The sequence below is a fragment of the Procambarus clarkii genome, chromosome 37, assembly GCF_040958095.1.
Source record: "Procambarus clarkii isolate CNS0578487 chromosome 37, FALCON_Pclarkii_2.0, whole genome shotgun sequence".
NCBI classification, from domain to species: domain Eukaryota; kingdom Metazoa; phylum Arthropoda; class Malacostraca; order Decapoda; family Cambaridae; genus Procambarus; species Procambarus clarkii.
This window is the reverse complement of record NC_091186.1, coordinates 25,008,700-25,025,174: the sequence shown is the minus strand read 5'-3', so window position 1 is coordinate 25,025,174 and position 16,475 is coordinate 25,008,700. Positions and strand designations below refer to the sequence as shown.

Genomic DNA, 16,475 nt, shown 5'->3' with positions numbered 1-16,475 from the left:
TTCAAATTCCCCCGAACCCATTAAGTGCCTCAAAACTTTTCCTACTACCACTCACAGAATGGGGGTATAGGGTCCAATACCACTCACAGGAAGGGTATGGGGCCCAGTACCACTCACAGGAAGGGTATGGGGCCCAGTACCACTCACAGGAAGGGTATGGGGCCCAGTACCACTCACAGGAAGGGTATGGGGCCCAGTACCACTCACAGGAAGGGTATGGGGTCCAATACCACTCACAGGAAGGGTATGGACATGTATATGAGTTGGATTAGGTGGTTATAATTATAATTAGTTATAATTAGTTGGATTAGGTTGGATTAGGTGGTTAGGTGGTTTGGCCCAGTACCACTCACAGGAAGGGTATGGAGTCCACTGCAACTCACAGGAAGGGTATGGGGTCCACTGCAACTCACAGGAAGGGTATAGGGTCCACTATCACTCACAGGATGGGGTATAGGGTCCACTACCACTCACAGGATGGGTATGGGATGCATAATAAATGAATTAAACACACCTGTCCCAAGTTCTGACTACCTTGTATCTCCACAGCCTCTTCACATCCCTAGTATAAATATTTATCCTCTTTACCAGTTGTGTTATATCGCCTCTCGCTCTACGCCCTTCAGGGGGCGTCCAGTTGAGAGAAATCACGCTCTTGTTTGCTCTATCTCCCATAACCTACCTCGATACAATTTAGTACTTATGCCTCCAGTATCACGAGCTTCAACTTTCCTCATCAACATTTCATGAACGGGACACGCCTGGCTCTAGTCTAACTGAATAACCCGAAGTTGCCCGAAACGCATTGCGTAATAGTGGCTTTAGGCATTGTATGTACTAGCTCTATCTATATATCAATCCATTAATGTAATATCACTTGTATGTATGTACCTTACCTGAATAAACATATTTATTTATTTATTTATTTATTTATTTAATAACATAATCCTTACTGGAATATAGTGGCAGTATATTCATGCTTGGTAAATTTAGCTTTTCATGGGTAGGAATTGTTATGGTCTCAAGCAGCGACTCCACAATATATATTTTATAGTTAAAAAGCTATGGACCTTTTCGTGATTGCGTGGCAAGACAATACTGATAACTAGTACTGGAACTCAAAAGTTTATTGAATTGTTAGATTTGTTAAGAGAACCATCGAGCTGCTTCTTACATTCGTTTAATACCAGCAAATATGTCTTCAGGTCCTGGAGACTTGTTTGGTTAAATTTCTAGTCAGCAACCTTTAGGTCCTAAACTTGTAGTCTATAAAACTTTATTTAACACATTGAATTTATGATGTTTATTCTGGGTACAGAATTTAGGCCTGGTCGACGACCGGGCCGCGGGGACGCTAAGCCCCGGAAGCACCTCAAGGTAACCTTACATTAAACTGTTCTACCCCAGTGAAGACTTCCCGTACATGACATAGTTACTTAAAAGTGTTTTTCAGTTCTTCCTGATAATCCATATTACAGCCGACTTGGTAAACATAATACAACACCCCTACCATAATGCCTTGCCAAACTCCTCATTCCCCAACCTTCCTCCTCAACCTCAACCACTACCACCAATACCCTGGGCTAGCACTCGATATTACTGTTATAGATTCAGCTACTCAGAACAAGTTCCAAGTAGCACGGGCTATGGTGAGCCCCTAGTGGACTTACCTGGCACAGGAGGGGTGCTGTGTCTAGCACTCGATACACACAGCTCCTTGTATAGTGAGCCTTACTTTCCAAGAATTCGCAGGCTTCATTAAACCATTTATTTCCCTGAGCATCATTACTGCAGCCCTGACGTATGTGCAAGTGATGTGTGTGTGTGGGCGCCTTGCATGGTCTAGAAGCGTGGAGGCGGCGACAGTATCTGGAAGACGGGGCGCGACACCTGTCTCCACATGCTGATTACCATTGTAAAAGCACTTCAATCACCTATTATAGTTGAGTCCTCGATAACTCGCCACACTATATGTTGCCAAACATATCTTACCTTCTCCATAGGGGACAGAAGAAAGTGTGTGTATGGGGTAAAAACAAAGTGAGGGCGACCAAGTACAATTGAGGTTGTACTGAGGTTGAGGTTGGACGGTTGCCACGTCCCAAAGTCACACGAGCTGCCAGTCGTCAGAGACGACTACCAGGCACACCTTGGAGAGTGTCACCTTACTGTCGCACCGTAGCCCCTTCACTGGAAAAGTCCCTCTTCCAGTCGGACCTATTTTCTACCTACTATGTTCACTTCAAATGTATTTATTTTAGGAACAAAAATCTATCGCCAGATTTACTCCCCATGAAATAGCATAACGATAGTGTAACCTTGAGAAAGAACAGAAAGACACTAACCAAAGAGCTAGAGCTCAACCTCTGCAAGTACAATTAGATGACTACATGCACATTGTAGCCTCATTATCATATTATAAATTATTGTTGAGCCAAATTACCATAATACAATTTAAGTTGGAACAAAACAAAGATCCATACACAATATACAAATGACTTTAACTTGAAAGTTTCTAACCACTGAAATCCGATGCAAATAGGTACGAATTTAACTTTCACACCATAGCCTAGACCTATGAGCTTCATATATGGTCCGGAAAGCCCCTTTCTCCACATTTCTGAAGGATACACGGATGTTGGCCAGTATGCAGCTGATGTTATTCTGGTAATGTGGACTTCTGGCATTAGATTTTGGGTTATGTCCCCACTCCCAGGTCTTTCTCCTTTTCTGATTGAAGCGTCTATCTTCCCTTCATCCTATACTGATGTAGTGGCCTTCGCACTCCTGCTCCAATCCTCATAACTTCCATTTAGCTGGGTTAAACGGGTTAAGAAGCCATTTTTATAGACAGCTTCTGGAGTATGTCCAAATCCGTTTGCAATGCCTCACAATTTATCTCTGACTCTTCTTATCAGTTTTGTATCATCTGCAAACATCGATATGGAGCCAATTTCTTGCCAGGTCACTGACATACATCAGAAATAATACGGGCCTTAAAAACCGACTCTTGTGATACTCCACACGTAACCTCTCCGCTCTGATGTTTCTGCCCCTCACTGTAACCATTTGCTTCCTTCTGAGAGATACTTGTAGCTAGCTCTCTGACCCACCTCAGGACTCTTCCAGATACATCAGCCTGCTTCTCTAGTTTGAGATGGAGTCTTTAGTGCAGGACCATATCAAATGCTTCCTGACAGTCGAGGAATATGCAGTCTTCCCAACATGATGATCATTATAAGAAGGGTCCTATAACACAGTGGTCTACGTTCTCGGCTCACAATCGAGGATCCGGGATTCGATCCCCAGGTGGGACAGAAATTGCTGGGCACGTCTCCTTTCATATGATGCACCTGTTCGCCTAGCAGCAACATGGGTAACCAGGATTTAGGCCACTGTTGTAGGTTGCATCCTGGGAAAGGTCAGTAGTTCGGCTCAGGGGAGGGAGGGAGGGAGGGAAGGGGGGGGGGGGAGGGAGGGCCCTCAATAGAAGTTTAAGTACAGGTTTCGAGTCCTCGACGAACCGAAAGCAATAATAATGTCAAATTTTCGAATGTAACAATTCTCGTTAATGGCCGATTCATTTGTCCAAAACGAGCAATATAATTCATTTCTAGAAATATCACAACTAATGGACTAATAAATCATCTTTGATATTTAATTAGTAAGTAAAGATTTCACCCAACATAAACAAATCAAGACTTGGTTAAATTAACACTGTACGTTGTCTGCTGTTTTTTTTTAGAAAATGTAAAATCGTGTTCGTATACTTTTTCGTTGCTGCATCTTGACCCACATATTCTAACGACAGCCTATCTAAGTCGTGAATAATAATACACATGCCTTGGTGTACTGAACCAAGGTATACTGGCCTAGGCTACTAATATTGCTTGGAGGCTCGTATAATACAAACACCACGGCCACAACTGTTCCATGATGTAATGAAAACGAAGAAATATTATCAATATAATAACTTAAAAAGTATCAATATTACGAACTTAATAATATTTTGTTTTAAATTGTACAAACCCGTCACCAATATTACCACTGAATATAAACTTAAGATAACTCTTTTAAATTTTGCCTTTTGAAATCAACCAAAATTAATTAAAATATTGGAGGCAAAAATTATTCTATTTCCCATCTATCGTTTTCTCTTGGGAAAAGTGTCAACGCGTCGAAGATAATAATGAATGCCAGGAATGGCGCGTCTTGCGTTCCTGCCGCGTGAGCGAAGTTCTCGAACGCAGGTTCGAATCCTCGTCACGGCCCTGGTGGATTTGTTCTCGCTCGTGTTCACATGCGCCGCCGCCCACTTGTTCAACTGGTGGGGATGAACTCCTGTCTTCCTTCCTGCCTCTAGCACACCACCTTGCATTAGCCAGGAAGCCTTAGCTTTTTCACTCCCGCGGAAATGTTTAAGTTTCGTATTTCGAAGATCACATATCATGGAGGTTGGTGAACAGAGAAGTGACGGAGGGAGGGGGGAAGGGAGATCGTGAAAGGAAAGTGGAAATAAATAAAAAGGGAGATGGGGGGAGGGGAGAAGAGGAGTAAATGACCTTGCGATGGGGGGAGAGGAGAGAGACGGGGGAGAGGGAATAGAAATAGTGGGGTAGAACACAGTGTGTAGGAGAGAGGGACGTACATGCCCGTGGTGCTGGAGTCGAGTTATTACTTCACCAACCAAATGCCTCCACTAGTGCTAGCAACGACTATGCCCCGAGGTAACCTAACACCACACCCCCTAATAAGGGGGGCCTCGTAGCCTGGTGGATAGCGCGCAGGACTCGTAATTCTGTGGCGCGGGTTCGATTCCCGCACTAGGCAGAAACAAATGGGCAAAGTTTCTTTCACCCTGAATGCCCCTGTTACCTAGCAGTAAATAGGTACCTGGGAGTTAGTCAGCTGTCACGGGCTGCTTCCTGGGGGTGGAGGCCTGGTCTAGGACCGGGCCGCGGGGACACTAAAGCCCCGAAATCATCTCAAGATAACCTCAAGATAACACCTTATTTAACTCATCTCCTCTCCCCTAAACCAATATTCACGCCCCACAACACTAAAGCTAGCGAAGCGCGTCGATATTCCTCTGATGGCTTACACTTTCCTTTATTTTTGTAAACTAAATATAGACATGTTCCAGACATGCGTACTAGTGGCGGTGCAAAAAAAAAATAAATAAATAAAGTAACGTTCATATCTACATTGTTATACTGCCGAGTATACTTTTTGTCATCAAATATTTGCCTTTTGAGCTGAAGCGGAGAGAGCATACTAGAACACATCTTATTTTCTGATCTTCCAATTTTAAGATAGGCTATAAGCAACGTTGCCGTACCCGGTCAAATAGTGTACTAGTGTGTATTTGGCAACGTTGCCAGGAGTGGTAATATATCCTGCCATAGGTGGGCAGGCTATAATGCTGTGCCGAAGCACTATCAGCTATAGCCGTGTACATATATATTTTAACATCTGCATAATATCCAACACAACAGATGTGTTTCTGCGATGCTTTGATCCGAAGGCCAATTAATAATAAGAAAATACGATTGAGCGTTACGACACGAAGTGATAAGTCGTACGTTGGGAAAGACAATGTTTGGAAAGACTATAGGAGCTTATTTATTGTCAAGTCTAAGCAATGGTTTTGTTTAAGTTACATCTTGATAGGTTGAGTGCTCAAGGTTCTAACATGACCCTGTCTAAGGTCATTCCTCCTAGGTCGTTCTTAGGTCATTCCTCCTAGGTCGTTCTTAATATTATTTTTTGTTGTCTTAGGTCGTTCCTCCTAGTCAGGACATTTGGTCATTATCTGTACTTTAGCCAGTCCTTAAAACATGATATATTGTACAACCTCTACATTACGTCCAAGTGCACACAACACAATTTGTACCTTCCCCCCAACACGAACAATGCCTCGAGACACGAATAAAACCAGTACCTACAGGCCTGACAGCTGAGTGGACAGCGCTCGGGATTCGTAGTCCTAAGGTTCAGAGTTCGAGCCTTGGTGGAAGCGGAAACAAATGGGCATTTTCTTTCAACCTGATGGCCTGTTCATCTAGCGGTAAATAGGTAGCTGGGAGTTAGACAGCTGCTACGGGTTGCTTCCTGGGGGGGGTGTAACAAGGAGGAGGTCTGGTCGAGGACCGGGCCGCGGGGACGCTAAGCCCCAAAATCATCTCAAGATAGCCTCTCAAGATATATATTAGTTTAACATGCAGGGAAGAAGAGGGACGCTAAGGCACAGCTTCCAGAAGGGAGCTGTAACCCAGTATATGACTATATAGAGCAGAGTGAAGAAGGTAGCAAGAACAGTTGTGGGCGTTACCTGATAGGTGGGCGTGCGGCTCTTTTCCTCTCTCTCCTTCTTATCTTTATCTCTCTCCTTGTTTTTCTTGTGCTTTTGCTGTTCATCCTCACTTTTTTGATCTTCCTCAGTTTTAATAACATTATTGTCATTCTTACTTTCATCCATGGCTACTGACGTCTGTTCTCGATTTAGAAAGAGATAGCGTTGACACTTTAATGTACCCAGAGTGTGAACTCACTCGATTTAAGTTAACAAAACATCTTGACATGGGCGATAGGGTTTATGTCAAAGTACATTCTCCAGTCTCAAAGTATACAACACAGTATGGTAATGGTCAGAGAGGTGTGGCGTGGGCTGGCATGACCAATAGACGAGCAGTGTGGAGAGGCAGACAACCACCTCACTCAAAACAAGTGCAGCGCCCACTGTCAACTGGAGAGTGCCAAGTATCAGTGTTGCTCGAGTCTGAGCCTTCCTAGTTTAATATGCAGGCCACGCCAGACCGGTCCTACAAGTATACATTCCTCAGCACGCAGTGGGCGTGCAACAGTGGGCGTAGAGGCGTACTCATATGGTCAGCCTCACCCCAAGATGCATTGCGACACAACACATACACACGTGGTAATTACTGTACATTCATTACGGCCACAAAACACATTAAGCCCGATATAAGAGGCTTTTATTTGTTTTAAACCCTCGCCAGCACTTGGTTAACACCCAAATCTTCAACGACGGACACAACCCGGACCGTCTTGATCAAACTTGCTGCCGCCTTTTCTAGACGTGACGTATCAGCGTGTCAAAATCTCACTTATTTACTTGAACGTTTAGGAGGTATGGCGGGTGAGCGCACGGGGAGGTGGGTGTAGAGGGAGTGCGCACCCTACGTTACCCAGAACAGTCAAAGTTAGACTGACAGGCAAGGGATCCTCTTAGCCCACACGCTCCCCCCACCAGAGAACCCGTGCCCCCACCACCTCCAACATCACAAACATTCGCACGGGTCTTTTATCCTCAGGTCTCACAAACAACGAAATTACTCCATAGAATAGCCATTCTCTTTTTAGAAAACATTGTAAAGTGATTACTTGATAATAAAATCTAGAGTAATAGAGACAGAGCTCTCTTAAACGACAGTGAGTGGTACCCAGCGAGGGTCCGCCCCCACGACCACTATGCCAGAGGAACGACGAGCAAGTTCCTCTCGTATCCTGGCTGTGTTTTGTCAAACTTTAACATTATATCAAATTTTTACAACAAATCTGACAGCGTCGCATATCAAATGGGCAATAGTTTACATCTCCAGGGTAAACAGATGAACAAGAGAGAGAATGAATGAACAGATGACAAGGATGAGAAGTGTGACCGCTCATGAGTCGAGAGTTGCCATGTGTTCTTTACCCTCACAACACACTGGGTCATATCAACCAAATCCTAACACACACACTTATCTCATTGTGACCGACACCTTTACGATTTGCATCGAAAATAAAAACCAAAGGCAAATGTTGTTCAACGATGGAAGCATGAACCCGCAACCACCGTGTTCCCTGAACATGTAGGTGTGTGTGTGTGTGTACCTGAGTTGGTGAAGGTGCTCGCCAACTTGGTAGTGTGTGGTGGTGACTCATTACCGTGAACTTGAGAGAGAGAGAGAGAGAGAGAGAGACACCTGACGATGACGCCTCCTCGCTAACGGCAACCCCCACATAGTCCTACTCTCAATATATTCCCCCTCAACGCCTCATTAAAATGGCAGAGATACTGTAGTCGAGAAGTATCTGCTTCCCTAATGGTGCAGCCCGTCCTCCAAAAATGGGGTGGTAAATGTAAGAAGACAAATAAGTGCAATTATGTACTGTTCATAGCAGCAGCGTGACTGCGGGGACGTGAGGTCCAGCTCCCTATGCCCCGCCTCTAACCTTCTTGTAGTCTTTGCCTTAATTCAACTTCCCCGGCGTTCAATTCTTGGCAGAATCTGACCTTCAAGTTGTAGATGGAGGTGGATTCCAAGACTTCTTTCACTGCATTCCACATGATAACCACCCGCACACCTTACGAATATTTCCTTACATTTCTTAGCCTCATTTGCATTTCCAGTTTCCATTTGACCTCTTATCAGAATTGACAGAAAGCAGGACAAGTTATTTTTACCCCACCTTGTCAATCACTTTCACTATTTTGTATGTCGTGATCACATGCCCTCCGTTTCACTCATCTGGGGGTTGAGAGATTGACTTGTTAAACTATCCTACTATCTAAACTCTTAGTTCTCGCACTGATCATCAGGTTAATTACTGCACATTTTAATTCACATTTTCTGCTTCAAGAGGTGCAGATTCCAGGCTGGTCCTTATTAAGTTTTGTCAACGACCTTCTCATGTTCGCCAACGTCCCGTATGCTGCCCATGTTACCTTGTTTATGTGTACCGCTGGTGTTAGCGTAGGGATGATATCCATTACATTTATTAACTACTATGGTGCGTGTGTACGGAGATTATATGTGAGCCGAGTGTGGTGATGGGACGGTGAAGAATGTGTGTGGTGATGGGGGGGTGAATGTGTGGTGAAACAGTATTATATATATATATATATATATATATATATATATATATATATATATATATATATATATATATATATATATATATAAATCTTACAGTACAGTAGTATACTTACCTTGGTTTTTACTGGATATGACGATGCCAATTCATGAGCTAAGTGCAGATTCTTAGCAGATGAGGAGAGTTTCTTCATAGAACATAGACATTTTGAAGATGTGGAAAGATCTCTAGTAGAAATAGAAAGATTCTTTTTAAGCAAGGTGGTAGTCATTGAATCTGAAAATCTCATAGTAGATGAAGGCAACTTGGATGAACTATCTTGTGCATGTGAACTGACATTAGGAGAGGTAAGTATTCTTTTAGCAGGAAGGAAATCCCTAGCAAGAGGAGATGGGGATTTAGGTCTAGGGTTCTTTGTATGTATTGGTGCAGCAAGACGAGTTGAAGATTTAGTTCTAGGCTTCACTGTATTTGGTGTGAAGGATGACTTGGCATTTGAATTCAGTGAGAGAGATGAGGTATCTGTAGATGAGCTTGCTGAAGAAGTTGAAATTGGATCGTTCATTAAAGGTGAACCCTTCCAAGAACTTTCTTCTCTATTAGAAATGGCAGAAGGGTTTGATGAAATAGAAGTCTCTTGAGAAGAATTCAGACAATGTGCCAAGATAGGAGGATGAGTAGAAGACCTTCCTCTCAGTGGTGCATTATTGGCAGTACTTTGAGATATCTTTGTCGAGTCAACAGATGACCTAGCTAGAGGTGATGGAGATGAAGATCTGCCTCGAGAATAATGTTGTTCACTAATATCTTGAAAAGACTCTCTCAGATTTCTTTCAAGGTCATGCAATCTGTTCAACTCTTTTCTTCCAATAATTTTTCGACTCATGGTTTGAAACTGCAGCAATCTGTTTCTACTTCTAATATTTCAGGTTATTGTCTAATATCAATAACAATGCCAGTTTAGCTCACCAGAGACTCAAAGTTATAAACAATTATGACTTGCACTGAGCACTGTTTTTCAATATACAGTACTGTAGTTCATAAAAATCTTTTTCAGAGAATTAAAGCTCTACTCAAGTGTAACTATCATATAGCAATAGGTGAAATTAATTTAAGATAAAACTAGTTTCAATACTATCAATTACCTCAATGTGCAGTAAAGGTTCACAGCAATAGTATATCAAGCACTGTACATGGACTTGGTCACGGTAACAAATGAACGACCACACCGTTCACTAGTGCACGAACAACTAAGCAGGAGCATAACACACCACTGGTGTTATCAGTCCATGTACATACTTCTCCAAACATACATAAAGCTTACATCCTCACACTAAGCAAAGCAGCCCTCGGTCCAAAAGCCAAAAGCCTAGATAGCTTATCTGATAAGATTTTAAGTTTTCCTGGCACGTCTAGTCACTTGAAAACAAACTAAAATGCATAGAATGTATGTAGCATGCACATTTTTTATGATTCAGAAGCATTTTTGTTCATTACCTCACCTTCAGCTAAAAGAGTGTAAACTAAAAGGCTTGTTTCATAATATTATATTATATTTTATATTATACACACACACACCTGTACAGTATCTATGTGTGTAAATCACGAAAATTAACACGTGATGAAAAATAGGAGTGTCAGATCATGGAGGAAGAATTGAAACAGGAATTTTCTGAAATACTTTCATATATTAATACATCTTCAGAAGGAATTATCAAGATTTATCAAAGGAATTTTCAATCCACAAAAGGAAGGAATTATTCCTTTTGAAGATGTATTAATATACGAAAGTACTTAAGGAAATTCCTGTTTCAATTCTTCCTCCGTGGTCTGACACTGTCAACTGTATCTATATTTTACTGTACATACTTATTGACAGTAGTGAAAACTATTCCTAATATACTAATGTTATTTGAACTAGAGATTTCAATTGGAGTTGGTGGAGAGATACCACCAGTCAATATACCTGTCACATCTCAAAATAACAAAATTATAATGAATCCAGTATTATTCATAATAATATTCCCCCACCCCTTACCCCATTATTAACTTGGACTGCAATCACTGGGACTTATTTTATATCTATCCTCTGTTTCAACTCCTCTGAGTGGTGGTTAAAGTGGAGGAATTTACGTCATATCATTCTGCTGGCTCCTTTGTGGTTGGATGAGCTCTGGTTCCTAGTTCTTCTTTGCCTCTCGTAGATGATCAGTGACCTTACTTCCCTGGAAAGTTCGAGTTGTTTGTACTGGTACCGTAATGGGAACCGGATGATGATGGGTCTTTCACTGTTGCATTTGCATCCTCCTCCTTGGTGCCAGTATGAGCTGACTTTACAGTCTTTTCAGGTTTGGCAGAGGCTTTCATAATTGCTTTTGGTGTGGATATTGTTCTCTACCTTTCATCAAGTTGCTCAAAGCCTTTTTTCATTTCCCAATAGGCTCAGGTACCTGTACACCAGTTGATTGACAGTTGAGAGGCAGGACCAAAGTGCCGAAGCTCAACTGCCGCAAGCACAACTAGGCGAGTACTTTAATTAGCTCTGTTTCTATGGAGCCAACTTGGTTCTTGGATCAGATCCTTTACTTTATATCCTTGCCTTTTCTTATGTCTCCCTTGGCTGACAATTCCATTTTAAAGGTGGCATTCTTGTTGACTGGCTTCTGGTATTCATGTATGCAAACTTCATGCTTTTTTCAAATGTAGGGATGGGATCACAGCACACACACCCTTGCTCAATAAATCATATAGGGCATCACAAAACAGAGTAGTACATGGCTGAGCAGGCCCCTCAAAATGCCCCTTGAAACGACGAGGCATTCCGGAGACATGCCAGTCAGCACCCAATGCTGGAACTGGAGCATACCAAGAGAGGACTATTAGGACCTAGTAGACCATCAGACTCAAGCACGTGCCAAGAACAATCATGCAATGTCAGTCCAAGCCACACAAGCAGACCTACATGCTCCTTGGCAAACAATGCACCAAATTCCCAACACACAATATCCAGAAGACACAGAACTGCAAACACTCAAACGACACTCCAGGAGTCTGAGAAATACAAGCTATGAGCAGCCTGAAGCTGGGAGTGGAGCTACAAACTGCAGCCAAAAAATCTAACTGAATAGTCATTCACCCACTGCTACCAAAACACTAAAAACTTCCACCTTACGAAAGAGAAGAGGATAGAACTGGGTAGCTGCCAGGCATGACAAGCCACATACAAGTTCAGAGAAAACAACTTAGGAATGACATCTGTGGAAGTAGCAATGCCAGAAGTGGAATGCTCAAAGGAGTTTGAGATCTATCCCAAGCTGCTGAGAAGACCTCCTGCCCCATACAAGAATGGAGGACCTCTGCTGAATGGGTGCAAGTACTGTGATCCACTGCAATATCAATGCGGGTAACTGGGATGCCTGGATGGTGAACTGCCAAGGCCATAAATAGTGAGGCAAGCAATTAGCTTACAGGGCAACACTGACATGGGGTCCCCAAGAAAGACCTACTAAACCTGGGTAGCCTTAATCAAATGCCTGTGTATGACAGTATAGCTGCCATTTGCCAAAGGAAAACAAAGGGCTTTCTGCCAGCCAGGATATAGGCATGGTCTATATCATATCTCAAAATATGGCAACTATTAATGCCACCACAACCAGCACAGCATTCATCAGTGCCTGCATGTTTGTAGCATGAATCCATCTTGGAGCATAAACCAAAGAGGGACACCAAGACACAAACTGAACTCGGCTGCCACCCAGCCAAAACAGTAATAGGAGAGAAAGCTGGTGGATATGGCTGACACAAGTGTTCAAGTCCAAATATTCGTAACCAAACCTCCATGAAAACAGTGAGTAATTGGTATCTCCATTACCCACCATAGACAAGTGCGTGTGCCAGACTCAGACATACATTCCGAAAAATTACTTACACGACCCAAAAATAAACACACACACACTGGTTTTTGAACAAGATGATCCTGTGTAACAAATCTACTTAGTTTCTATGATAAGAGCTTCAAAACAAGCCCAACATGAAGGATTTACCTCAATTAGAAGCAAAGTATTGAACTTATAATTTTGCTTGTAAGCAAAAATTTTTTATTTTTATCACATTGGCAGCCAAATTTCATGTAAATCCAAGATAGTTGGATTGGGAGCCATGATAATTTGGTATGGACCAACCATTACTGTGCAGGCATTTTTACTTTTTCTACATTACTGAAGATACAAATTTATATACAGTAGAATTACAGCAATAAGTTCGAAAGAACAACTCCCAAAATATGCATTAGTATCATTAAAGTATGGTAGTTTATTGAAAGATCTAGTAAATCCTTCAAAGTCAACCCGACTTGCAAACACTATATTTTCTTGGAATATGCGACACGGTACAATACTCACACAATCTAAATTTTGTCTACCAATTACAAGTTTCTAAATGGAGGACTTACCTTCTCTGATAGAGGGGTCTTGTCTTTCCATGCTTGTCTTATGTTTGGTACCCTCACTACTCGACGAGGTGCTCCACCATCACCATCCATTGTGAGGGATGTTGTTGGCTATCTTCAACATTAATAGCCATTTAATAATAGCCTTCCATAATTGCAAATTGTTAATAACAATTACTGTATACAGTAGTTCTTTTCACGACATTATTTTTTCGTATTGTATTTCACACACTAAGAAAATAACACTACAAATGTTCCATGGATATTAGAGCACTGATGTTCTTTGCGATGGTTTTGATAGTCATGCAGCTATGTCCATCCTCAATATCTGAAATAATAATTATAGTATTGAAAATATTGTCTTCAATGCCAGGCCTACTAAAAATCAGTTATTAAATCCTAAAGCTTTATGAAGAAGTAATAACTTCATAAGCCTTATTATCCAACAATTTATAATTCAGAGAGAGAGAGAGAGTGTACCATGATTGTCTTATGTTTGGTAATGTCTTATGATTGGTAATTCACCAGTCTTCGTGGTGTAATGGAAAGACACTCGCCTGGCGTTCCGCGAGCGCTTTGTCATGGGTTCGTATCCTGGCCGGGGAGGATTTACTGGGCGCAAATCCTTAACTGCAGCCTCTGTTTAACTCAACAGTAAAATGGGTACTTGGTTGTAACAACGATTCTTCGTGGGGGTCGTGTTCCCGAAACGCTACGCGTACTAGTGGCTGTACAAGAATGTAACAACTCTTGAATATATCTCAAAAAAAAAAAAAAAAAAATCTCAATGATCTGATATAACTGCCACCTGCACTACAGCCTCACCCATTGTCATGTCATGTTACTCACCCTGTCATGATGCTGTTATGCCATACATCAACCAATGTAATTATAGCAAATATATATACTATTAACTATATTCTGTATTTACTGCCCTATCTGTCAGGGTTATGTAAGAGAGTTTAGACAACCTCTGTCTGCTGTCAAACCATGTACATTACAAAACTAAAATTAATTAAAATGAGATAGAAATCTGATCACTACAAATTTGTGTTAGTTACAATATTACCTTGGGAAGATGGAAATCAAATTCCAACCTGCCAATGTTTAAGAAGCTTTAACACTGAAGTAATGAAAGTTAATAAGTTAACTTAAATATTAATAATTATCACACATCTCTACTGAACAATTTATATCTAGAACAATGCAGTCTTAAATTTTTTCTTTTTTCTACGGACATTTTGATGAATAAACTGCCATTTTATTTATTCCTGTCGCATTTAATATACAATCCATCGGAAAAACATTTACTAGTGTATACAAGTACCATATCTGTGTTATACAAACTTGTCTTAATTATATTTTCATGGTTTATGTGATGTAAGGTAAGATAAGGAAGCTGGGTTAGATAATGCTAGGCTAGGTTTGGTTTAACGAAAAGTAGGTGACTGACTTGCCACCCAATTTTCTCCTAGCCAAAAACAACACTTTCCATATCTAAATAACACAGCAGTAGCCAATTCATTGAAACTAAGTACCTGTAAGTAAGTAATTATCAAAAGAAGACACCAAGCCAGGAAGGTTATGTAGCGGGATATCAAATGCGCAGGATATTCAAAAGGTGCTAAATATCACTAAGAATGCCAATACCAGAATAAAAGCACTTAAGGCGAACGATATCAGAGGTACTGTATCTGATTCTCCAAGGATTCCATCAAGGGACAAGTGACCATGAGGGACAGATGGGAAGCGAGTCGCACGCACATCCTGAAAGTCAGGACATTCAACAAGGATATGCACAACTGTAAGAGAGACAATGCAGTCTGGACAATAAGGAGCAGGGCGGTGCTCAATTAAGTGCCTGTGAGTCAAACATGTATGACCAATGTGTAACCTCAACCTTCATGAACAATGCACGTATTGCGAAGAAGTTACCTTGCTAGAGCTGTTTCCCCACCGCCACTGGGAAACCATCTCCACTTTCCCACTGTTTCCCAATACAGTGGTGGGAAGGTCATGGGGACATGCTACCCTTGAGAGCACGCAGTTTGTTACCAGTAACAGAAGACCAACGATCCTGTCAACAGGCAAGGATTGAGGAATGAATAACCGGGTAGAAGTCGGAATAAGGAACATCTTTACTGAAGATGGGACAAGTGCAGATAGCCTCCTTAGCAGCAACATCCACATGCTCATTTATGGACACACCAATATGACTGGGAACCCAGCAAAACTCCACTGCTGGGTCTTTACGGAAGATGGACCAAGTGTGGATAGCATCCTTAGCGGCAACGTCCGCATGCTCATTTAAGGACACACCAATATGACTGGGAACCCAGCAAAACTCCACTGCTGGAGATAAGAAGCACCCAATGTTGAATTTCAACTACTACAGGATGGACTGGATTAAAGGACTCCAGAACCACGAGGGTACAGCGAGTCAACTACAACAACAAAGAAAGATTGATACCGAGAAAGCAGTCGACTAAGAGCATACAAAATAGCATAAAGTTCTGCTGTGAAGATTCTAGTCTCTGGAGGCAGGCGACATATAGGTGTGGTCAAGAAAAACAACAGAGTAGCTTAGGATTATTACTTTCATTTCTTAACCAAACATGCCTGCCGATGCACATGTAATTACTGTGCCATAAATCTTCAGGTACTTTATCATATACCATTTCCACCTGGAGTGTATACCTCGAGCATACTAATCCAATCATCTAAAAACATGTGAAAAAAAGTTTTTTGCCATTTTACAGCTGTAGAGTTGTTCTGGTTTCAAAACACTTTCCCTATGTGTTTTTATTTTCTTTTTCAAACTTACATGTAACTGTTATATTGTCTTTATATAATTCAATTTGGCAATATTTACTGGTTTTCTATCTAGTCATTCTGTAATTATTATTTCTCAGCTTTTTAATTTGTTTTGTTAAATGTCTTTAGACAGTATTTTAACCAGGTCGTGCAATACGACAACGAGTACTGGGAAGACGAGACACCACAAGCATAACTCTTATCCTGTAACTACTTTGGTAATTACACTACACCACAGAAGAATATTCCAATTTACATATGCATACATTTTTGTTTTCCACCATTCATGAAGTACTGTACACATAAAACTTTATATTGAGAAGGTACTGTACAGATG

General features: G+C 41.5%; 1 protein-coding gene across 10 annotated transcripts in view; it reads right to left on the bottom strand.

The window, feature by feature from the left end:
• Window positions 1-16,475, bottom strand: part of Wdr62 (WD repeat domain 62) — a 231,507-nt gene that overhangs the window by 198,839 nt on the left and 16,193 nt on the right. For 5 of the 10 annotated variants that reach the window (XM_069337287.1, XM_069337288.1, XM_069337290.1 and 2 more), the window contains exon 1: window positions 8,993-10,124. In XM_069337287.1, the coding sequence (XP_069193388.1) occupies window positions 8,993-9,763 (771 nt within the window). In that variant the 5' untranslated portion in view covers window positions 9,764-10,124. Of the gene's footprint in view, window positions 1-6,331; window positions 7,237-8,992; window positions 10,125-13,327; window positions 13,653-16,475 lie in introns of those variants that run through there. The other 5 variants (XM_069337296.1, XM_069337295.1, XM_069337294.1 and 2 more) reach the window with 2 other exon arrangements.